Consider the following 26,022-nt stretch of genomic DNA (forward strand, 5'->3'; position numbering starts at 1 on the left):
ATCTATCTTGTTTTTTAAAATTAGTGACACCACTGTTCTCACTCCTTGCAGAATGATTTTAGGGCTAACTTTTCTTATACTTTATTTTTAGACTTTGATATTTAAATTCCGATTGAGTTAAATTATAAATCCAGTGTCAACACCACTTGCGAGTTGAGGACACTGGGCCTTGACTACCCATGAAGAATTTATGTGTCATGTCATCTTTCGAGTGCCCATCTTTAAAATGGATAAACTAGTATTAGTTTCTTCCATGGAGTTGTTTTGGGGAAACTTCAAACCGAGGCTTTGGAATGCAGACGTGCCCTGTGGAAGTTTGTAAAAATTGAGACCAGAGAAAACTTTCTATTCTGGGAATTTGTCCAAACAGAAAGTAAAACCTTAGCCTGGTAATCACTTGCTTGCAAGTTCTCACAGCATGAAGTAAAGGCTGGAATTAGATTCTGTGGGCTAGCTAAGCGCTTTCTCTGGTAAGGCCTTGGGAAGAAAGGGAGCATGGAGTTCCTATTGGGATGTGGTGACGCAGATGGTATTTGCAAAGTTTGCAGTCTCCAGATTACCTGTGGATAGAATTTTAAGTTGGGTGGCAAGTCCTCAATAGCTCCAAGTCCTTCCTCGCTTTCCACTCTGTCATGCCTCGTCTTCCTCCAGCCCCGTCGCAGGACCCTCAATGGACAAATACTTCTGCGCCCTCGCTCCCAGTCCATGTATGCATGTTTATTTGTAATCTATATATGTGCCTCTGTTGCAATGTATTTTATATGGTATAAAGCATTTATAAAAGAGAGATGTAAAAAGAATGAGATAAAAGGAAACATGAATAGAAGTTCTAACTTATCCCCGCTGACCTGGTGGGTTATCTTGTCCATCAGCTGGCTACACTCTACCTTGGGACCACTGCAGTAAATCAGTGGGTCTGAGTATTTTTACATGTTCTGGGCTTCTTGGCAGACCAAGAGAAAGCTGTGGACCCTCTCTTGTGAATAAATGCACAGAAGAACACACGCAGACATTCTATATATCACTGCAAAATGTTGAAGCCCCTATGTACAGGTTTCCTTCTCCCTGACTTGTTCGCTGCCTCTAAGTACCAGGTGCTAATTGGTTACTTGACAAGCTAATCGGTGCTAATGTGTTAGGTGGCTCTCCTCCTGGGACCTTAATGCCTACATCAATTGAAAAACAACTCAAAGTCCTGAGGAGGCTGTTGCTAGGTGGGCCTTGGCCTATCGGATTAATCTGGTTTCTTCCTTCTCTTAGGTGCAAATTTCATACAAACTTTATTCCCTTTATTTTATTTTATTTTTTTTACAGGTTTTATTCCCTTCTTATACCCCTTCCAGCTATGCCCTGCAAAAAAATAGTGAAATAACAATGAATTGCTGTTCTCAAAATGCTTAGAAATCTGTGCTGTTTCGTAGGAATTTGTAAGGGCAAGGAGAGGGCTTTTGACAAGGAGAGAGTAGAAGGAATCTGAACTTTTGGTCCAGGAATCTAGCTAATACATTTTGATTAATAATATTTAAGATGAATATGATACTACAAAATTACAAAGTGTTTTCAAATGCATTGTTTAAATATGGACATGATTTATTTATTATAAAGTTAATAGGTGAGAATTCTCAGCCTCACCTAATGAAGGTGCAGGTTTGAAATGACAACTTGTGGCTGATGGTTGCAGTGGTACAATAGCCTCAGCAACCATCTCCCCCTCAATTTTATTCTGATTGACCAATATTGAAAAACATCCTGAGTCACAAAGATAAGTAGCTGCAAATGGAAAATTAAGTTTTACCTTGAAATCTCAGAATATTATTCAGTTAAAAAGAGTAGTAGGGGGAGCTTTGCCTGAGCCCAAGGCACAAACAAGTTAAGCTGCCACACAAAAGTCATGTTGCTGGGCTTCGATGGGTGACTGGCATATGATGCACTTGAGTATATGCTTTTACTACAGTTCTAAAAATTGCTAAAATACTTATTGAAGAAGAAATTTGTAGTACATTTGGGAGATGCAGTTTGAAAATTATGGAACACAGTTTGAAAACCATTGGTACTAAATAATATACAGAAAGGTTTCTGACGGAGGTATTTAAGAAGATAGGATTTATGGTGACCGTTTGGAAACGCTCTCAGGAGTGGTGGCAATAAGGACCTGCTGGGCGAAGGGTGCAGCCTTTGTCCTGCTCCGGCTGGTGACTTTCTGTGAATCCTGTACCGGCTCTGCGCGTCTGCTCTGCTCTGTGCTGGCGTGTTTGTTTTGACTTACCGCTCCCTACTTCTAAGTCTTAGTCTGTGTCGCTATGTGTTTCCAGGACAGGCTCCAGATCAGATTTTGATCAGGCAGTTACAGAGCGTGTTGCTTCTTTCCAGAGGGCTCTGGCGTCCTCATACTTCCAGCTGTGCCTATGGGACCCTGTGGCTCTCATTTCTCTATTCTGCTGTTATTGCTAGAGGGGCAGGATGGTTGTAGGGAAAGGTTTAGGGCTAATCCCAGAAGAAGAATATCATCCAGTTTGGAGAATGCAATTATGAAAATATAATGGTGGTTTCATTGTTTAGAAGTAACACAAGCACAAAGTAAAAAAAAAATTCAAGCAATGTCTAAGGGTACGCAGAAATTTTTCCTTTTACCCTAGACCGGAAGAGCCCAGGTGTGTTTCTGAGAGGCAGCTACTGTGGCCTGTGTTCCCTGTGGGCATGTGCATGCATGTATTATACGAGCAGATCAGCACAGGATGTTAATGCTTAGCAATGGAGAAAGAGCCTACATTATGGAATTTTTATGTGTTCTGCACACACTGTTACTTTGCCCCTGGGGCTATGGCTGTACCTGCAGTTTATTTGGAAATTGCATAGCAGAGTAGTTCCTAATGAGTTCAGGCTAGAATTGTAGCTTTGTTGATGGGCTTTGTAGATCGGCTTGTATTCCTCCAAGGTGAACTGGAAGATAATGTGCTTAGTTTGTAAATCTACGTGGACTGGGCTCTGTTCCTGTGATCTCTCCCTTGGGCAATGGCAGTTAAAGGAGGCCAGATGGCACTGCCTGACACGCTGAGGCTGGATGTGAACTTCAATGAGGAAGGGAAGGTGTTCTTGATAGATAGCAAAGGTCTCTGAAACCTTCTCTCCCCTTTATCAGAGACACTGAATTTTTTGGTCAGAGAAATTATTTTCAGCTCCTAGTGGAATAGAGAAGAAAATAAAATTACTAACAACCTCCCAAGAATAAGTTTTGCCTCTGTGGGCATTGACTTTTAATGCATTTCAAAAGTAAGACTTGAGTAAACTTTTTCTGTTTTTGAAAGTGGGATTTTTTTGTGTTTTTTTCCCAGATTAAGATTATGCCCATGGTGTCCACTTCTCGGAGAGAAGTGAGCCGAAAGAATTCAAATTTTGGAGTTATGTGGACCTTGTTTACCCAATTTCTTAAAGTGTCAACTTTTTTAGCATGTTAATAGGATAATAATACCTATTTTCCAGGGTACTTGAGAATATGAAATAAAATAGCCCATGTGAAGTAACTAGCAGACTGCTTGGCATTTCAGAAAAGCTCAATAAATATTAGGTTCCTCCTCCTCACATCCCTCCCGTCTCAGTTCTTTGGGGCAGCTGGTGGAAAGACAATCCACAGCCAAGAAAATAAGCTTCAACATTTGCAAGATGGACGGGGAGCTGGACAAGCTGAGCCTGGAAGACTGGGGCCTTTGGCCGTTCCTAGGTCAGGGTTCTGTCTGGGGACGAACGTGAGTCAATGCTGCAGGTGGGGCCCAATTCAGATATTTCAGTATGCCCTTGGGTGGGTGATTCATGTCTAGGGATCATATGACTTTCATATTATGGACACAATCTCTTATCAGCATGGAGGAGGGGTTGTAGAATATGCTTTTCTCACTTAGGAAGTTATTGGGTCTCTGCTCATGCCTCGGAACCGCTTGCTTGAGCCAGACACAAGCTCTAGTTCCTGCCTGGGTCTTTGATGTGTTCTCAGCCACTTCATTCCGGGGTTCCTGTCCCAGGGGCATTATAGGATGGGGACCATCCCAGGCAGTTACCCAAAGTTAGCATGCACCGGGATAACTGGGAGAGGTGGGTCAAAGTGCAAGTTCCTGGGCTGCCTTAGAACCAGCAGGAGGATGATTCCCAGGCAGTTCGTTCATGGGCCTCAGTGATCTCGGGTATGGCTTTCTCTGTGGTCATTTCCTTGCTCCTAGGCATGGAAACATAGAGGACTCCAGTAGAGGACTCTCCCAGGCATGCTCTTCATTGTCCCATCATGAGTGGTGCTTCTGGAGCCTGCCCACTGACAAGATAAAACCACGAATTCTATAGAGGTAGAAAAATAGAACCAGAGTGGAATAGAGACTTCTTGAAAATGAAATGAAGGACTTTTGGAAGTGCCGGTAACTTTCCTTTCTCAAAGCCAAAGCCAAGCCCTGGTCTGGGCTCAGAGGTTCATCTGTGTCTATAATTACTACGTACGCTGCCTCGCCATTCCAAGGATAGAGCTGGCATTGTTCTTGAACAAATCATTCATGAACAAATGATCTAGGTCATATGATTTGCTTTCGAGGAATGTTTTTGTTCAATTCGGGTCATCAACTTTTACAGAACAGTCCCACAGACTGTGTCTTGCTTTTTCTCTCAAAGGGCTGACTTTGATGATACTGCAACATACTCGGCGGTGGCAACCAACAGCCACGGACAAGTGTCCACCAATGCCGCTGTGGTGGTGAGAAGTGAGTACGTGCTCTCAAGGGGGGGTCACCTTTGAGGCCTTGCTCTTCCTTTGCGGTGTTCACCTACATGTCTTGCAGGGTTCCGAGGGGATGAGGAGCCCTTCCATTCTGTGGGACTACCGATTGGATGTAAGTTGATTTGTGGGTTTTTTTTGCATGTGCATAAAAATGTTTAGTGACATAACATATACTTTTAAAAATTATTTTCTAAGGGTCAAATTTTTAAAAAAATTATATTTCAAAAAACTCTTCCAAGTTTTTCCTGGCCAGTGTCAGTATGCTGACAAATTGTCCCATGTGATTCTAGGGCTAGGTGGTATTTTTAGACACTGGTGAAACTTGGAGAAACTTGGAGGCTGGTGACACTTGGAGACTCTTGGAGACACTTGGCATTTTTGAATTGGAAAAATGAAATGAATCCAAATTCTTGTCATGAATGCATGGTGTTGCCACATTTTGTATTTAAAGATACTTTTTTTTTCCGTCCAAGAGTCTCCTGGTTGTTCCTGACGACAGCCACCTTAGATCACGGTGAGAATGTGCAACAGATGTTTGCTCAGAAACTGGCTCCAGGTCGCCTCTCAATGCTTTAAGACTCTTTTTCCTTATACATGTGTACAACCTGCAGCGTGTGTGACCTTTGTGTATATACCCAGCATGAGATTGCTGGATCATATGGCAGTTCTACCTGCAGTTGTTTGAGGAACCTCCATACTGTTTTCCATAATGGCTGTACTAATTTATAGTCCCACCAACAGTACAGAAGGGTTCGCCTTTCCCTGCATCCTCACCAGAGTTTGTTATTCTCCGTCTTTTTGGTAATAGCCGGTCTAACTGGGGTGAGGTGATATTTCAATGAGGTTTTAATTTGCATTTCCCTTTTTTATAAAGGCACTAAGCCCACCATGGGGGCCCCACCTTCACGATCTCATCTAACCCTGATCACCTCTGAAAGGCCCCACTTCCAAATACTGTCACATGGGGGTTAGAATTTCATCAGATGGATTTGGGGGAACCCAAACATTCGGTCTTAACACGGCTGTTTTGAGGGAGTAAACGTCGTGTGGAGGTAACAAAATACCCTTCTGTGGTCAGGGCCTGTGGTGCGTCTGCTGTGATTTACGTGCACTTGGACCATCTGCTCTAACAGTGTCTGTTTGTTCTGTGCAGTGCCATTGTCATCTGTGATTCCATACATGCACTTTGATGTGCAGTTTTTGGAGAAATTTGGGGTAACCTTCAGAAGAGAAGGTGAGACTGTCACTCTCAAGTGCACACTGTTGGTGACACCTGAACTGAAGAGAGTGCAGCCGCGGGCCGAATGGTACCGGGATGGTGAGTAGGATGACAGTCCCAGACTTGGGGACGCCACACAGGTGCTGCTGCCTCTGCACACCCCCACCTGCACGTCCTTCAGGTAGCAATGAATCTTTCAACATTAGTGTTGACTTGGCCTTCGCCTCTACCACCGCATTAGCTGCAGGCAGCAGAGCAAGCCGAGGGACTGGAGAGAATGTGGCAACCTGTCATTGGCCTTGAACTTCATCCAGGAGAATCTTGGAGAGGTTAACAGGGAGATACCTGAGTTTAGATGAGTCACTCAGAATTTTATACCTCCATAAAAAGGGTCTCTGATTAAAAAACATGAGTGTGGTGTCTATTATCTATGTTTTCCTCCACTAAAACAATAGCTAACATTTATCAGAGCTTTTTATGTGCTGCATGCTGTTTTGAGTGATAGTTCACCTAATTTTCATGTGACTCCATGAGAAGAATAGTGTTGCTAACTCCACATTAACGCAAAGGAAGCTGAGGTTAGGACTTTCTCAGGGCTCTTCCACAGGGAAGGGGCAGAGCTGGGATTTGAACCCCAGCAGTCTGGCTTCAGAGTCTGTGTTCTCTACCAACCTTGTGATATTGCTTCAGTCATTACCACTGGTTCTGTGCTCCCATATTTATGCAAAGTGTATAAATAAACGTCTCCATCTTCTCCAGGGTGTTGCTTCTAAAGGGTACTGATTTTCCATGGATGAAATCAAGCTATATTTTACCTATATTTATTCAGGACCTATTATAATGCAAAATATTATAAAAAAAAATGCCATTCCTGCCCATGAAATTTTTATAATCTAGTTGGGGAAAAGACACAATATTGTAAAGTGATGTCTTTTAAGTATATGAAAGGTCTCAGATCAGGTTGTGATAATTTGCCAAATGCGTGGTACTGGCTGTACCTAGTACTGAAGTTAAGCCAAGGAGGTAGATTTGGAGAGATGAAGGAGAACTTTATGGGAAGAAAGAAGGTTGATGAAAGATTATAAGCATTCAGCTGGTGGGGAGGAAGGAAAATTCTTGTGTGCAAAAGCATGGAGGCAGAAAAAGATGGAAATGTGTTCCAGGAGCAGAGAAGATACCTGTGACTTTGTACACAGAAGATGAGGAGTGAATTGTTAGGTCTGTAAGGGCTCAAGAGCTATGATCTTCTGTTGGAATAGAGTAGTTAGCCACGTCCTCTGTTCATGCTATGTGGGGGAGACAGAGAGAGATTCTTCGTGGTGGCATAGGAGATTGAGCATTCTAATTTACCTTTTCTAGCGAGAAACGAGGTTGATTTGAAGAATGTTCTCATCGTGTCCTCAAAGCATGATGACATTAATTTTAGAGCTTTTTCTGGTGACTAGCAAGTGCCTAGAATTCTGGTGACAGTGCAGTTTCACTAACCTTGACCAATTTAAATGGAATGTACATTTTCTTTTCATTTTCTTTTTTTCTTCTAACTCCACATGCTTTTTATTATAAGCAATGAAAATTTCCACAGCACATTTGAATGACTAGGAGCTTATATCATAGAGGGACAATTTCAGGATCAAGAAAAGAAACAAAAACAGTTTCACATTGAATTGGCAGAAATTCACATTTGAAGTTATTATGTATCGTGGATCAGTTGTGCTAACAGCTGTTATTAACATCAGGTTAGTTCTAGCTTCCTGCGAACTCTCATTACTGTAGTGTTTAAATATTTAACATAAAGGAGGAAAATAAAAAAAATCTAGGTAAAATCCCTATACAGGCTTAAAATAACCTTAGTTATGAAGATTTATTCTATAATTCAAATGTGTTCTCAGTTTCTGTAATTCCTTTTATTTTCCCCAATTGGAAGTGTTTTTTTTTTTTTTTTTTTTTAAGGAGAGTACTTTCCAGGTTTGAATAGGTATGCTATTAAGACAGATTATGTTTTTTATTTTTCCTCTTTAAATTTATTTATTTATTTGTTTATGAATTTTTTGTTTATTGAAATATAGGTGATTACACATATTTATAGGGTACAGAGTTGACTATCAGTATTTGTGTACAATATATGATCATCAAATCAGGATAGTTGGCATATTCATCATTACAAAATGTAAAATGTAGTTATTTTTTTGGCCACAGAACAAGTCTTAATATATTTAAAAAGACTAAGATCATAGAAAATATGTTCTCTGACCGCAATAACAGAAGGAAAATTAGAAAATTCACAAATGTATGGAAATTAAACAACATTCTCCTAATTGAATTGAACGATGGGTAAGAAGAAAAATCACATGGAAATTAGAGAGAACTTAGATAAAAATCAAAGTGCAACATATCAAAATTTACAGCATACAGGGCTCATGCAGTGCTTAGAGGAAAATTTATACTTGTAAACAGCTATATTAAAAATAAGGAAAAGTCTGAAATCAGTAATGTAAACTTTTACCTTAAGAAAATAGAAAAAGGAGAGCAAAGTAAACCAAAAGCAAATATAAGTAGGAAATAACAAAGATTATGACAGAAATATATGAAACAGGGAATTAAAAACAATGTAGAAAATCAACAAAACCAAAAGTTGATTCTTTAAAAAGATCAACAAAATTTGCAAACCTTTTTCTAGACTGACCCAGAATGAAAGAGAGAAGATAGAAATTGCTAAAATCAGAGATAAAGCAGGGGCATTATTACACTGTCATTATGGTTTTTTGTGGTGGTAAGATTTAGTTTCTTTCTCTTTCTCAACTGTGTTTTTATTCTACCGGTGGGTTTTGTTCCTTCTTGTGTTTTCATGGTAGTGATTATTTTCTTTTGGATTCCAATTGCAGGACATCCTTGAGGATTTCTTAAAGGGCTGGTTGTGTGGTGGTGAATATGTCATCCCATTTTCTTCTGGCCTGTAGAGTTTCTGTTGAGAAGTCTGATGTTAGTCTGATAGAGGCTCCCTTATAGGTGACTTGACGCTTTTCTCTTGCTTCTTTTAAGATTCTCTCTTTGTCTTTGAGCTTTGCCAGTTTGACTATAATGTGTCTTGGGGAGGATCTTTTCAGATTTAATCTTTTGGGGATCTTTGAGCCTCCTGGATCTGAAAGTCCATGTCTCTCTCTGTACCTGGGAAGTTTTCCATTATTACTTCATTGAATAGGTTTTCCATGCCTTTCCTTTCTCCTCCCTTTCTGGAACACCCATAATTTGAAAGTTTATGTGCTTAAGGTTGTCTGCTAGCTCTCTTAGATTTTCCTGATTTTTAAAAATTCTTCTTTCCTTTTTTTGTTTGCCTGGGTTATTTCAAAAAGGCTATCTCCAAGATCAGAAATTCTTTGGTTGTTCTTCTTTTAGCCTGCTGTTTAAGCTCTTGGTTGTGATTTTTATTTCAATGAGTGAATCTTTCAGTTCTGTGAATTCTGCTACATTTTTTTAAAGGTACTAATCTCTTTGTAAATTTCCTCCTTCATACTCTGGATTTTTTTTTTTTCTAATTTCTTTATGTTGTTTGAGTCTTCTTGTATCTCAGTGAGTTTCCTTAAAATTGTGTCTTGGAATTTTTCAGTCATTTCAAGGGTTTCCTACTCTATAGGGTCTGGTATTTGAGAATTACTGTATTCTTTTGGTGGTGTCATATCTTTTTGGGTTTTTATATTTCTAGTATCTCTACATTGATGTCTGGTGACCTGGTAGAGCAGTTGCTTCTTCTATTACTCCAGAGTGGGCTTTGAGGAGAGAGACATCCTCTTCTTCTTCTGGTGCCCACTGGTGACTCTCATGTATCAATGCCGTTGAGTCTCTGGAGGGCCACTTGCATGGTGGCTGTGGCTACTACTGTGGTGTCAAGATGCTTTTGCAGCAGCTGTGACTGTGGTGGGCCACCTGCATGCAAGTGGTGTTTTTGGCATGCTCTCTTGCCTGCTTCCAGGCAGAGGACCCCTGCTCCTGCCTAGGACCCCGGGCTTTGCTCTCTTGCCCTGTTTTCAAAAAATGTATCTGACAGGTCTTTTTCCATTTTTAGTCAGATCCTTGTAATAGTTGAGGAGGATTTAATTGTAAAACTAGCTCCACATTAACAATTAAAATCAGATCTTTATAGGCTTTTTTATTCAAATGGAAACCAATGGAGACAATTCTCTATGGCTTATTTTTTGACATTAAAATGCAAGGAGATAATTTTTACTCTTTAAAATTAATGAGCTGCAAGCCACCAGGTGGCTGGTAAGCCCTAAGGCAAAGTCAGTCATTGCAGTGAAGCCCTCTAATGGGAGGGAAATGGACTATGCAAATGTGAAGTTTGGAACTCATGACACATTTAAGATGTGTTAGAAATCTAAAGCTACTGAACTGAAGCCATCACAGGTGAGAAAACCTCGGTTACTTGTAAGAAAACTGAAGACCACTTTTGGGTGTGATTTGCACTTGAGGCTGATTTGGTAAATAATGGTTGTGTCAGGAAGCCAGCGATGGAACAGGTCTTGGTCCAAGAAACTGGCCTCTGACTGTACATCCTGTTCAAGCTGAGCAGGAGATTCACCTGAGGGTCCTGTTTTATGTGTATGTTGGCTGCATATTTCATCATGAGAAGCAGTTTTTCCTTTAATGTGTGAAGAACTTTGGCAGAAAGAAGCAGGTTCTTTAGACCACTTGCCAGGAGAGGAACCTGCTGTGAGAAGGCTGCTGTCTTAGTCAGCTTGGGCTGCGTTGACAGAATACCAGACTGGGAGCTTTAGATTGCAGACATTCATCTCTCACAGTTCTGGAGGCTGCAAGTACAAAATCAGGTGCCAGTGTGGCTGGGTTCTAGTGAGGGCCTCCTTCCTGGCTTATGGATGCTGCCTTCTTGCTGTATCCTCACATGGGAGGGAGAGAGAGAGAGAGAGAGAGAGAGAGAGAGAGAGAGAGAGAGAGAGAGAGAGAGAGAGAGAGAGAGAGCGCGAGAGCGCTCACACACTCTGGTCTCTTTCTGTTCTTCTAAGGACACTAATCCCATCATGGGGACCTCACCCTCATGACCTCATCTAACCCTCATCACCTCCTAAAGGCCGCACCTCCAGTACCATCACATTGGGGGTTAGAGCGTCAACACAGGGATTTTGGGAGGACACAGTTTCACCCATAGCACTCACATTAGGAATTCATACCATTTCTGAAGTTTTCCATGCCTAAAGCTCTGCCCCACTTAGTAATATCTTCTGGAATATCATCCATTAGAGACCCACAGCCTCTGCTCTCAACCTTAGAGGGAAACCATACTTAAATAAATGGAACTCTGTGGTTTGTAGGGACACTCCCTGAGCATCTAGCCAGGCAGCCTGTGTTCTTTTGGGAATGAACACCTTCTCCTCATGGATCTAGCAACCTGGTAAACACTGCACTGTGACCATTAGACAAATCAAGCTGCTTATTCTGATTGTGCCTCCATATTTGCCCTCCATAAGGCTTAGCTGAGGTAAAATGAAACACATCCCTCTGGTTGCTGAGGGCGAGGGATGTTGTGGAAGCAGCGAGACCACGCAGGAGGTGATTGTAGAGTCAGGGAGGACCATGGGGGCTTGGGCAGGGTCCTGGGATGGAGGAGAAGTGGGGAGATTTAGGGTTTATTTTGATCCAGCAGGACTTGCTAGAACATTGGGAATAAATATGAGGAGAAGAAAGAAGTCTGCTTTCCTTTTTTGCATATTTTAATCATTATTGTATTTTGCATTATATTGCAATACATTGCATTGCTTCATATTTTTGTTGTACAGACCTTGTATCAAGTACTATGCTAATCACTAGTTAGCACAATAACTATTCTTTGATGCCAGTAGCTGTATGGGAAAGATAAAAATGGATAAAACAACTTAAAATACTTTTTTTATTGCACGTTTGCCATTGTTACTCACAGAGGGTATCTGTATCTATACATAGACATTAAAATAGAAACCATACATTCAATTTGAAATCTGCTTTTTTCATTTAACAACATACCATACATGTTTCCATGACAATGATTATTCTTTGTAGGTTGTGTACCGCTATATGAATATGCCAAACTTACCCTCTATTTGAACTTTTGAGTTGGTTTATACTTTTTCTGTTATAAATAATTCTGGTATAAAATCCTTATCATGCACCTCTATTTATTACTTTGGGAAACATTCTAAGAATTTGTGTTTTGGTTTCCAAAACTGCATGCGTATTTTATGTCTTTTGACAAACGTTCTGCCCTTACCCCGTGTGACTACACTCCCACCAGAAGGATAGTAACGTGTCTTTCTGCTCTTTTTAATTGTGGATGTTGCGCATATTTCGTCTTTGCCAAATTTAGTGGTTGGAAAGTAATTTCTCATTATTGTTTTTTTGTGTCTTCTTGGTTTCAAGTGTAGAATATGTTTTTTTTTTTACAAGCTTATTCATCATTCGCATTTCTTCTTTTACAATTTGCCCTTTTAATTTCTTTGCCTTTTGATCTATTGATTTGTTGGTACTTTTATTATTTATTTCTAAGTCACAGTGATGGAAGACTTTCCCTCGGCCGGCATCTGGGGTAAGTGCTTTCTGTAGGATGGCGTGTTGTCTTCTAAGGAAGGTCAGCTACTATTAGATACCAACTGCAGGTTAGATACTATTAGAGTCACTGTGGTAGATGAGGAAATGGCTTAGACAACTGCCATTCTCCTGAGCAGCAGTGAGCCAGTAAGTAAACCTGGTGCACCTGAGTCGAAGCTAGTGGTCATTTCGCAACACGTGCTGTCTCTATACCCTCTGAATAGTCACCTTAGTTCTGAGCTGCAAACTCTTTTTCACTCTTGGTGCCTCATCTGTGCATGAGCTTTACGTGTAAAACAGCTTTCAGATTTTTATGAAGTCAAAGCTTTGTTCCTCAGCGTCTGGCTTGACAGTCCTGTCTCACCATGAGATCGCACAAATCTCCTCTTAGGCCTTCTTTAATTCACTGGACGATTTCTGAAGCAATTTTTGAATTTTAATGCAATTTCAGATGTGCTCCTGAAAGAGTCGAAGTGGACAAAGATGTTCTTTGGAGAAGGCCAGGCCTCCCTGTCCTTCAGCCACCTGAACAAGGACGACGAAGGCCTGTACACACTGAGGATTGTGTCGCGAGGCGGAGTCAGCGACCACAGTGCCTTCCTGTTTGTCAGAGGTGCGTGCGGGGGGCGAGTGTGGCATTGTCGCAGTGCAGACCTGAGCATGTGTGGTAGGAGGGGATCCGTAAAGATGAAGGGACTGGGCAAAAGGAGCAACAAGGTTGAAAGACAGTTTTTACTCCTTGGAAACTTCCTTGATGTGAAGTAGGTATTTCCCAGGTGCGCAGCACATCAGGTTGCACCTGACAATGAATGGATGAAAAAAGTAAGATGCAATTTGGAACAGATCAGAATCATAATCTTTTGTCTCTCTAATCATTCATAAAATTATTAGAATTTATGAAGTGAATCCTAAGAGTGAATGCACTGGAATTACTCATTCTTGGGGGAATTCTCTTGAGAGAGGCATACAGCAGGGGGGATGCCAGTCGAGGGGCCTCATGTCTCCCTGGCAGCTCCTTCTTCCCTCTAGACTTTGGCTTAGAAGGAAGAGATGATGACTACTACTGCTGTAATTGTTACCACCAGCTTCAATTAAATTTGTGTTTAAGATAACTTTTATAAGGGCGGCCCAAAATTACTGTTGCTTTATGTTAGGCAATGTGCTCAGTGTCCTACGTGTATTTAATCCTCGCAACAGACTCATGACGAAGGTTATATTAATCCCATTTTATGAAAAGAAAAGCAAAATTTATGATATACCACTAGGCAGTGTTAGGCACTATATATATACACACCTGTAGATGTGTGTGTGTATAATGCCTATCTCATATATGTAGGGATATAGGTGTATATACACAAGTATGCATATATGTGTATATGCACATACCTGTACATACATACATATGTATATATGATCTAAAATTCTTATAACAGTTTTATAAGGAAATATTGTTCTCAGTTTTTCACATACAGACATTGAGGCTCAGAGGCATCAGGAAGGTCTGTAAGATGAAGGGGCTGGTGGTTAAATTCTGATAAAGCCCGGTAAGGGAGTGTTCCCTTGCTGTCACAGTGATTTGGCGACGTTCGACTTCTTGGGTTGGGCTCGGTTTCACCCTTCCCTGCCTCTGCCTGAGGTTGCACTGCTGCAGCTCGGAGTTTAGAGGCTGCCTCCTCTCTGGGGCTTAGCGGAATCTACCGTGAAGAGACCAGAACACTCCTGTTCCAGTTGGCCAGAGCAGCTGTCCTGAGTCCCGCAGGTCCTTCTGGGCTGCTCTGCTCTCTGTCCTGGTTGGCCAGCCTGTCCTTATTAGCTGCTCAGGTGCTCCAGCATATGTAACACAAGAACTCCATCAGTATGTTGTTTTTTCCACACTGCATTAGTTAGATCAGAGTTCAAAGGAGGTGCTGTATCATTAGGGAATATTTTATCTTAAAATGAAAAGATCAAATGTGAAATAAACAGACGCATCTCACCTTCCGCACTTCCCACAAGATAACATCAGCTTGCAAGGCTGTGATTTTAGACACTTCCACGTAGCTTTACCATTTTTATTAGGTTGGCATTAAAATGTACCTTTCTTTCTGTGCACATGCCTTCTGGCAAGATGTTTTGCCCCATAAAAATGCAATAAATGCAACATAGCTTAAATTGCCTTATTCAGCATCACCAAGAGGAAGAAGATAATGAAAGTATGGGGGATTTTAGCCGTTTTGATTACTTTCTGAAGATTTTTAATGTAAGAGAAAATATTTGTCCCTATGCCAAGAAATCATTAGCTTTTAATATGCCGAGGAGACTTGAACATGAAACTGTATAATGCTTACACTGCCAAGAATGTATAACAGAACAGCCATGATCGCTGAATAAATACATATTTTAGATAAGGAAATTAAATGTTCAGTCTATTAACTTTCTAAATAGCTCTGTTGGTCTTTAGTGCAGCTGTAATTAAAATTTGAAAAGAAAACTTAATTATGTTACCGTCATAAATAGACTGTGAAATGAATGGAGTATTGACCCAAACATTTTCTCACAACTTGCGGGAAAAAATTTTAAAATTCTTTTAAAATATAAAAGCATCTAAACTAATATTTCTCAGGTGTTAAAAAGGCTGAATTATTATTGTTTCATCAGTAAATCTTGACAATATGCTATTATGTGACCACATGCAATCAAGAGGTGAACTTTAATTTTGGATTTGATTATGAAAAATGGTAGACTTGAGCATTTTATAGAGGATTAAGTGTTTTGAGTGTTTAAACTCATAAATATATTTATGTTTCTTTTCACCAATCCACACGAATCCATAAATATTCAAGAAATTTGAACATGAAGATTAAACAGTGGATCAAATCAAGCAGATAGGATCTGAGTTTGAAGAAGCTGTGGGCTGGCTTTGAAGTGATCCCGTGCTTTAAGTGACTGTGAACACGTATCTTTTCTCTCCTCTTCCCCAGATGCTGACCCATTGGTCACAGGGGCTCCTGGAGCACCCATGGACCTGAAGTGTCACGATGCAAACCTAGATTATGTCATTGTGACTTGGAAGCCACCCAATACGACCACCGAGAGCCCTGTCATTGGCTACTTCATTGATCGGTGAGTGTGCCTTCAGTCTTCCGGGGATGGAGATGTTCTCAAAACAAATATTACCGTGGACAACGTATTCGGATGTTTTTCTAAGCTCAGGTTGACATTACCTTTCTTGATTGGTTCTGGGTACATTACTCTTTGGTAATCTAATGCTCCTGACTAAGTAATGGGTAAATACAGCCAAATAGGCTGAGCCCAGTGTTAACTACACTGGGTTGCTTTTTGTTGAAATTGGAGTCTTGTTGGCCTGTTCCACACCCAGGAACAAATCCTATGCTACATCTCCAGGCACACTCTTGGCCCCGGTGTGGTGGTTCTGCTGAGGTTCAGGCCTATGCCCTGTGCTGGACAGGGCTGCAGTTCAGCAGGATTAGTGTTCAGAACATTCCTCCCTCCTGAGAGCGAGTCAAAGTGGCAAGGAAGAATGCCAGCTTGCTCATACCCAAAGTTCTATTCTTTTTCTCTGTTAAGTAATAGGGTTTTCTTCTTGTTTCCAAATAGAAATAGTGCAGCTTCAAAGCACAAAATTTGGAATTTATCTTTAAGTTTGTAACTTAAATTTAAATCATCATTAAACCCAATGGTCTTTGATTTTCCTTTATTTATTTGGAATAGTGCTTAGAGCCTGGGAGGAAAACAGAAGAGAACCAGTGAATTGACTGGATATGTCATTAATGCCTCAAATATAAATTTCAATCATTGGAAGAAATTACAGTTAAAGAAAATGAATTTAGAAGCGAGACAGAGGGAATAAGCTATTGGGTTATAAGAGGATATTTTCTGGTAGGAATTTAATATTTTATACATATAAAACATAGTAAAATAAGGTGGTCACTTCAGAAAAAAAAAATCAATCCATTTGGTTTTTTGACTTATGCTTATTAAATTTTCTTCTCCCCCTCTCCCTGCCCCCAACAAAGCTACCTGTTTGCCTAAAACATTCACCATCAAGGTAATATTTTGATATGCTAGAGACAAGTCTGCAAGGTGTATTGTTCAGGGTCTACTTTGAATTAAAAAAATAAAAAGCAAAACACAAACTATCTTCTATTCTCCTGCAACATCTGATAATTTTTCCAGCCGCATTGGCAAACAATATTTCATTGACTATCTCAGTTAAAAATTCACATTCCTTCACCCAAAACATTTAAAGAAGCAGGACATTCTGGAAGGAAGGGGCGGCTCCTTTCTTGACAGTTGTTGATTTGAGTGTTTCCCCTGACAGCCTTTCAGTTTTGACCAAGTGGTGCTTTTTGGCTAAAACAGGTCAGGACATGTGGAATAGAGAACTGTCATTAAAAATTCTGAATAGATCGGGAGAGAAAGATTTGGTTCTCTCTAAAATGAATATACAACTCTCAGGTTGCTGTTCTCTGAAAGACTAACTTTCTGAAAATGTTCTTTTCTCCTGGGAATTTAGCATGAAGTTTTTGTACTTAAATTTCTCAACCTGTGAAAAATGGAGTTTAATCTTTCCTACATTCACAGGTTTCTGGTCAGGGCTTCATTAATATTTTCAAAAGACTTCCAAATTCCACATGAGAAGTATTCTAGAAAGAAATATCTTAACGTTATTCCAACAGACTGTGATACAGCATTCCAGTGAGAATTCACTCCCTGGCTCAGCAGAGTTAGATGCATGCTGGGGACACGGGAGAAGTGGGGATTTTACTTCCCCAGGCATGGAACATGCCAGCAGGCTTAGTGGCACCTGTGACTTGGTCATGTAGGTGGAAAAAGAACTATTAAGGATAGATCTGAAATAACCTTTAAGTAGATTTTTATCTAAATGTGTTTGAAGGTAGGAATTGGCCTTCAGCTATAAATTATAATACACATATTATACACCATACGTATACAATATGTATTATATGTGTGCATTGAACATGTTATATATAATATATTATATATTACATATATTGCATTTTCTAAATAACCCCGTCTCTTAAAGTTTATTTATACTACTATTTGTACACATCAATATTTTAACAGCACAGATTTTACCAATGTGAGATGTTTTCCTGTTATGTTTGATATATATGTATATATTTATTAGATTGCCACATTTGTTATTCTCTACTCTTTTTGTTTTATTTGAAGATGTGAAGTGGGAACTAATAATTGGGTTCAGTGCAATGACGCACCCGTGAAAATCTGCAAATACCCTGTAACTGGCCTTGTTGAAGGAAGGTCTTACATATTCCGCGTGAGGGCGGTCAATAACGCAGGCATCAGCCGACCTTCCAGAGTCTCTGATGCAGTGGCTGCTCTCGCCCCTGTTGACCCCAAAAGATTACAAGGTAGGCCACTCATATTTGAAGCTACAGCTATGACTGGGAAACTTTGGGCTGTTTTGTGTGCGATTTGTTTTTTTTTTTTGGTTTATCACTAGGTAGACACCACTAGGTGCTGAGTGAAGCTCAGGGTATTTTACTGCTCTCCTACGGCTCTGTCAATGCCCCTTTAGGAATGAGATGGCCAGGCTGACATCTACACGTTAAGACTAATGTGCTTCACCTTCATGGCACTCTTCACTGGTATCCAGTTAAATTGGCTCAGAATAGACTTTTTTCAATCCGTTGATGATGTAATTTCAACACAGTGAGATTTAGAAGCCTTTGAGACCAAGTCACTTTATTTGTGAATTTTAATTTCACATGATGCAGATTCCTTGATGGAATTGGACCCTTAATTATGGTTTAAAGAGAGACTCTATTTTCCTTACCCTCATTGTCCTTTGAATCCACTACAGAGAGCTGAAAAGTGCTAAATAGTACCAGGACTACTTCCAAAATATCAACTCTAATTACTCCAGGTGACTGTACGTGTTGTGGTCCTAATGCAAACGTGATTCAGACCTTGCATTGAATTAGGGGAAACATGTGCTTTCTTTAAAAATCTTTTGGATGTTGAATTTCGTACCCACCTTTCTCTCTGCAGCAATTCATTTGGAGGGAGAGAAAGATGTTGTAATTTGTCAGGATGACCTTGAAGGTAAGTAGCTCTTTACCACTTCATTTCAGCTGCTGGTACCCTAGGGATTTAGGATAGTAACTGGACACATGAGAGAGGGACACAAAATATCCATGGGGTGGGTGCACTCTTCTCATGTAAAAATAACTACAGGTCAAGTGCGCAAGCTTAATGTCTACAGAAGTTAAACAAAATAAAGCAGGGAGGCGAGGAGTGGGAAGAAGAGAGAGTCCGGGTGGAGAAAGTTGAGGACTGCATTGCTGTCCACTGGCTTCACAAGTGCGTTCTCTTGGGGACGAACAGAGAAGAAACCAAACTCAAGTGAAGATCTGATTGCTGGCGGATGCTGGGGTCCTTCTCACAGAGTCCATTAGGGTATAGTATTTTGTTTTATTTCTTTAAGCAAAAATTTTATTCCTCACATTTTAACTGAAATAGATTGAGTCTTTTTGGCCAAATGATGGTCTTGGTTTGAAAGTTTATGTTTCCCTTATTTATATTTGATTTTGTGAATACTACTTCTCCTTAATAGTCTTTCCAGAGATAGTTAGAAACAATGATTTGTTAAGAAGGAGAATCTAACATTATTAATCAGAAATCCAAAGATTTTAGTTGGACTTACAATTAGCTTATAGAGTACAATGAGAGAAAACTTAAAAGTAATCTTCCAAATCAATTAAGATACTATGGAACTCTTCTTTAAAATTGCAGCAGTCCCAAATGTTTTTTCCCCCAAATACCTGCAGATTCAGGGAGATTTGTTGATTCATGTTCATAGTTGAAGTAGGTAGGCCCGCAAATGGAATTTATGCATTGCATCTTCTGCACCATAAAGATTTTTCTCCAAAGAAAAATGTCCCCATGCTCCCCACAAGGGAAGTAAACTCCCTGAGGAACACTCTTCCGAGTTCTAGTTCATCCCACAGTAACATTTAAAGCCTTAGTAAGAACCTCTGTTTCCAGAACTCAGAAATCAGGAAAGATGCTCAATAAATAACAAAAGCAAGTAATTTGGGCAGGGTTGACTTATCATGGCTTCTAAAAACTGCCTCATTCACCTTAGCCTCTCATCATACCGATGTGTAATAAGTTCTTGATACCTCTTTGATGATTAAAGCATAAATATTTAAATGAATAAGTAACGGCCCCAAATTATATGGGAAGAGAAGATGTTCTTGCAGCAGGAGGCTGTGCACACCGTGAGCTCTGGCATGCCCGAGGAAGAGGCGTTTTCTTTTCACTGCTCTTGGGCCCACAGGAATGGCGAGAGGAGATGTGATCTGGACCCCTGTTGAGTGGACATATAGGAATTCAAGTCTGGTAAAAATGACCCACAATGAGAAGGTGTAACATGCTTTATAAATGTCACATATCTATGATGAAATTTGCACTATGTCAAGGTCATTGTGAAAAGCACCAGGAACATGAAATCATATAATCTAATAAACCTTTCTAAGGCAGGAACTGTGCCTTTTTGGAGAGACAATCTATCTCTTTATATATAGACCTAGAGGTGTCAGGATATGAATAGCTAGCTACTCTCTAAGTGCCAAATAAAGAAATACCACATTTTCTAAGACTTGGTTTACCAAATGATAAAAAAGAAGTTCGGTTTACAAACCCAATAGCACCTATTTCCAACTGGAATAAAGTCACAGACACGGTTTTTCATGTTTTTTCTCATTTTTTGCCTTATACAAAGTCAGGCTTTCTGGATCCCTGGGCATACACTTTCCTTTTATTTGATCCGTTCTTGAACATAGCAGAGTTTTATTCATACCCTGGGAAACATTTCTGAGGCTGTGCTCATGTAGCTGGTCATAGAAGGCAGAGGGTGAGACACTCAGATGCAAAACTGTTTGACTTGGGACCTTGTGCTGCCTGGAGTTCAGCCATGTAGGGCTTCAGTTCTCCGGGAGGAGGCTTTGTTTGCATCAGTGCGTGGGCAATTTCCACGGTCTGACACAAACCATGTCTGAAATTAAAATTCTGGTATGTTGACATAGGGGTTTGAAAAGTTCACCTGTTCACCTCAGTCATTTTAAACAATGACTACTCCTCTAGTTTAAAAAAATCTTTAGAAAGAGAAAGAGATTCTATAATGTTTTTCAGCAAACCACTTCTGGGTATAAAAATTTGCTATTTGGAATTTCCTTTTCTACACATATCTATCTTCATAGGAGCTGATTTTTTTCTTTTAACACCGCTTTAGCTAGAAAAGACTTGCTAAATGCCGCTTATTGTAATGAAGCAGAAACTCATTACTTTCACTGGCTAAAAATTGCTCCTCACTATTTTAGACTTTTGGCTAAGTTTTCTTAATCCTTTTAATCTTAGCTACTGTCTTTTTTCAAATATTTTAATTAATATCAATGCTCTTCCCTTCATATCATCCAACTTTTCCAATATTTCTTGAATTACTCCACTGAAAAATGGATACTCTATTCTTGGAAAGGCCAGAATAGGCTCTTGCAGAACATAATGACATTGCTTTTATTCTAAACATTATGTATCGAGGCATTCAATGCACTGTCTTGGGGAAGATCACTTGTAGCACACGTGTAGTTGTTTGCTCTGAATTCTGCAGTATTCATTTCTGATTGTGCATCCTCTTGAATTCTGTCTTCTTGGGGCTTCTACAAATTCCAAATAAACTTCATGTTGCATTGACTTAGACAAACATCTCCTGGGGAGGTTGTGGCTTCTTTGGGTTGATGAGAGAGCAAAATGCGGGATTTGGAATCTGAAGGCCTAAGCGTGGATCCCTATTCAACCACTCAATAGTTGTGTGGTCTTAGGAAAGTGCTACATTTTTCTGCACTTCATTTCTGCATTTTTAAGTTGGAGGAGAATATTATCTTCCTCCATATATGGAAAGAACCAAATAAGATAATAGATGTGAAAGCATTTTAAACAATTATAAAAATATGTGTATATACATATGTAATCATGTCAATAATAGATAAAAATGTGACATATATATTTTTGTTAGCATAATTACTTTATTCTTAAAAATAATTTTAATGCAGAAAAATATGTATGCCTATATATGTGAGATATATATGAGTCACCATTTTTATGCAGCATTGACGTGATGCATTGGAACAGGGCCACTGGCCAGCCCCTGCTGCTGAAGCAGGCTGAGGGCAGTGTCACTAGCCAGCAGTGCCTGGCCCACAGTGACAAGTGCCCGGGGTACAGGAAACAGCTGGCTGTTTCTTCTCATTCTGCTCAGCTCCCGTCTGCTTTTTCTAAGATTCTCCTCTCAGCTCTAGGTTGTCATGAATATCATCACATTTCTTTGGCCCTCCTTGGCTCACTGGGCCATTTTGAGTCCTGTCCTCCTCTGTCCATCCAGCAGATCTGTGGCTCCTGCTAAATGCTTGGCCCAAGGTGATGAAGAAAGTCTTAACTCAAATGTCTTACCCTGATGGGGAATTTCTTTCTGACAAAAACTAGGTTCTTACGTCTTGCCTTGGCATCAAATGAAATGTTCCTTATTCCACTTTTTCTGGCCTAGAAGCTATGCGCCAGGTCCAAAAACAACAAGACATTTCAGTTCTGAAAGTGTGTGGAAGAGGTTCTGCATCCCACTGCTCACACCTGCACAGGGCTTTTGTTACTTTCTTTGCTTCCTTCTGTCCTCTCGGTTTGCTTCCTGTGTCTTCAGTGCCACGATTCAGTTTTGGGAGTTCAGCATATCGTATCCGAAGATGATTTTACCATATCTTCTGTCTCTGTAGTGTCCTTCTCTTTGGATCTCTTCAGGTGTGTACACAGGTATGGTGGAGGGTGGGCTAGCTGGGTGTTCTGGGCTCCCTGCTCTGCCCAGTCACTCTCTGCACCTTCCTGGAGACACACTGACTCCTTGTTTGAAATCCAACCCACTTGCCAGAATGATCCTAGATGAGGCCTGTGTTGCCTCTAAAATGTGATGCACCCTGTAAAAGAACTCTTGGGAAATGAAACCCAGTCTTGTTTTGTGCTGTTTCCTTGTGGCTGTTCAATTTCTCACCTGCCGCAGTGTTTTGAGGGAGGCATTGGATATTGAAGAAAGCCCAGAGACGTCCTGGGGACATTTCAAACCATTTTAATCATGTGCTAATCTAAGCTCATGATATTTTGTATCACAATTTCAGGGACTGTGGGTCTAGAGAACCTTTATCCCCTTATGAGAATGTCCCATAAATAAAAACATAAATTCTAGACACCTCACTTTATATTAAAAAAAGGTGTAGGTCGGAAGAGAGGTATACCAGACATCTCTGATGGCAAATATTCTATCATAGTTATTTGTAAAAAGGCTTATCAATATCACTCCAGAATTTCAAATAGAATAGGCATAGATTACAGTGCTTGCAAATGTGGTATGGATCTGAGTGAGGAAAAAACAAGGTGCTTTAGAAGTTGACGTATAATGTAAATGCCTTAAGGGCATTCAGTATGCAGAAAGTGGCTAGAGAGGATCATTAGCAATGTGGAATCTCGTTCTGTGATGCTTCTGTATTGCAGAATGCAGATTGCTAATACTTTCTCTGCACAAATTCCCAGTACAGTTGGAGTTTCATTTCTGGTTAAATGCCTGATTTCTTCTGGGTAAACCTTCCCTCCTTACAGCAGACTCTGGAAGATTTTTGGGTGAGACTTTTTTTTTTATGAATTGGCTTATACCAGACACAAAAGTAACTGGAAGATCTTTAACAGTGTGTTGTACTTTAGCTCTGAAAAAGTAGTTTGTTTGCTTTCTCAAAATAGAAATAAAGCAAAGAACAGCACTGATTTGGCCGTTCTTTACCGCCCTGTGATATACCCAGGGGACAGTGCCCCGAGGCTGGGCTGACTGGGCTTCCTCCAGCACTCACTAAATTTGTTGCTCCTTTAGGTGACGTTCAGATCCCAGGACCTCCCACCAATGTGCATGCCTCAGAAATCAGCAGAAACTACGTCGTCCTCAGCTGGGAGCCCCCCACTCCCCGCGGCAAGGACCCCCTCATGTACTTCATCGAGAAGGTACTCAGTGTCACATCTCCTGAAAAAGCAGATCTCTGCTTGATCTCACATTGTCGTATTTACAGTGTGCTACAGGGGCTGAATTGTGACTTCATGAGGAGGGTACTGGAATGGAAACTGGCATGAGGGGAATTGTGTCCAAGGTCAGCTTTGCCACCTTCATGTGAGCAGGGCAGTCACTTTGCCTTTTGGATTTCAGTGTTTCCCACTGTCTAGTGAAGGAATTGGACCTGAGGGATCTATACGTTTTCTTCCTGAGGCTGCATTCTAGGTTCCAAAGTGCTGTGTATTCCATGAGAAGCAGGAGTCTGCCCTTGCTCTTGGCATTTGCACACAGGCTGTTTGGCCACTGGGTGGTGATCTTGTAGAGGGAATTCGCACCAGATGGAGAAGGTTAGCCTTAGAATCATAAGGTCCTCGGCTTGAAGGCTATTTAAACTGGACACAAACAAAGAAATAGAAAATACATTGTACATTGCAGCCTTGTACACAGACACACACAGACACACACACACACACGCACGCACGCACACACGAATGTAACCAACAAAATTTCAAAAACAATAACCTACTACATGTTATGCATTCTCTTCTGCTTTAATCTAGACTGTCTTATTGCATTAAAAAATGCAGGTTGTGACCCACAAATATTATCTTGAGACCCACTGTTTGTTGTGGGCCATAATTAGAAAAATCTTTCAAGTCCTACAAACCCTGTAACTATGGTTTTGTCATACTAAATTTTTATTACAGAATAGTATATAATACAATGTATAGTGTACACATGTGATACAGAACATAACATTTCATATAATATAATAACGTATAATACAACTTGATGAAACACAGCACAAACAGAAATGGAAGTGAGCAATATCTCAGACTGACCCTCTGGCCTCCCTACTTCTCTGCAATGCTTGGTTATCGGGGAACTGTAATTACTGGCTCTCAACTCTTCTTTGGCTTCTAGAAGCTTGGCCATTCCTTCCCCACTCCCTTGTTGTTGTCTAACATGAAGGTCCTTTTCTCTGACCCACCCAGCTCAGCATCCTTCACACTCCCCCAGTGTGGCTCCCTCGTGTCCCAGACTTCCTTCATCTAGACTGAGGACACACAAAGTCACCAAGGGCAGGCACTGGGACATCATCAGGGACCTCCTACCCTGAACACCTAGGTCATTCCAAAAAAGTGGCTTTCCACTTTTGCCAAAATGAGAGAACCATCTCCTTTAAATATGAATCTACTTTCTAGAAGCCTGGGTTCCTATGTGAAATATTTTCACAGCTCTTTTCAGCAGGTTTTAGCAGAGTTCATGTGTATCCAACTTTTGCTACCATAGAATTATTTTCAGAAAAGGGACTTTATTTCTGTAGGGAAAAAAATGAAATAAAACATGTAATTGAGGCTTTTGAAGTAATTATTGATGATAAAAATTAAACATGAAATATAGAAAATTTGGAAAATACAGAGAAGCTTCATAGAATTAAATTTAAATCATCAATAATTCCATCATATAAAATAGCCACTATTAACATGTGGTACATATATTTATACTCTTTTTCCCTATAGATTTTTATGTACTTGATATATCTATCAAACACACAATTTTAATTCCATACTACTTTTAACAAAATGACATACTTCCTATCATTGGATTAAATATCTTTATACAATAATTTAAATAGATACATGTTTTAAAATATATAAACATAGAATGTATCTTACCCTATCAGTAGAGATTTAGATTGCTGTCACTTTTCCACTACTATAAAGTTATAATATGGTAAAAATTTTAAACTGACATGTGAGCCATTGAATTTTGATGAAATTTTACCAATATACTTCTAAATTATCTTTAATTATTCACAGTTCATTCTATTTTACAACTTACGTATTGATTCCCTTAAGTTTTCTATCATTTATTTGCTTTAATAGAAAAATGTTTAGTGGTAAACACTTTCAACTTTGGGTGACTTTTTACTTCTCCAAATTGGAGTCACTTTTTATAAAATTAAGAAAAGATTTCTGACTGTCCACTGTGTGCAGGACACTAGGGACTTATCTGACATGTAATTTGGTCAGCTAACACGGAGTATTTCCTTCCACACACTTTTGGGGAGCTTTCTGTGTCCACCATAAGGCCTGCCTCTCTTTGCAGTCCATGGTTGGAAGTGGCAGCTGGCAGCGGGTCAACGCCCAGACGGCTGTGAGGTCCCCTCGATATGCCGTCTTTGATCTGGCTGAAGGGAAATCATACGTGTTCCGAGTGTTGTCAGCAAATAAGCATGGCTTGAGTGACCCATCGGAAGAAACTCCACCCATTCAGGCACAGGATACAATTGGTAAGTTATTATAGCGAGTGACCAAAATTCAGGACAGGCCAAAAAGATGGTGACGT

The 26,022-nt window shown here is 40.2% G+C and overlaps 1 protein-coding gene across 1 annotated transcript in view; it reads left to right on the forward strand.

Moving 5' to 3' along the window:
• Positions 1–26,022, forward strand: part of MYOM2 (myomesin 2) — a 99,333-nt gene that overhangs the window by 18,696 nt on the left and 54,615 nt on the right. Inside the window, exons 7-15 of the mRNA XM_063087837.1 lie at positions 4,648–4,736; positions 4,815–4,865; positions 5,907–6,071; positions 12,997–13,158; positions 15,506–15,647; positions 17,742–17,941; positions 18,582–18,635; positions 23,497–23,624; positions 25,783–25,966. Coding sequence (XP_062943907.1) covers positions 4,648–4,736; positions 4,815–4,865; positions 5,907–6,071; positions 12,997–13,158; positions 15,506–15,647; positions 17,742–17,941; positions 18,582–18,635; positions 23,497–23,624; positions 25,783–25,966 — 1,175 coding nt within the window. The remainder of the gene's footprint in view (positions 1–4,647; positions 4,737–4,814; positions 4,866–5,906; positions 6,072–12,996; positions 13,159–15,505; positions 15,648–17,741; positions 17,942–18,581; positions 18,636–23,496; positions 23,625–25,782; positions 25,967–26,022) is intronic.

Source organism: Cynocephalus volans, chromosome 1, assembly GCF_027409185.1.
Source record: "Cynocephalus volans isolate mCynVol1 chromosome 1, mCynVol1.pri, whole genome shotgun sequence".
Classification (NCBI taxonomy): Eukaryota; Metazoa; Chordata; class Mammalia; order Dermoptera; family Cynocephalidae; genus Cynocephalus; species Cynocephalus volans.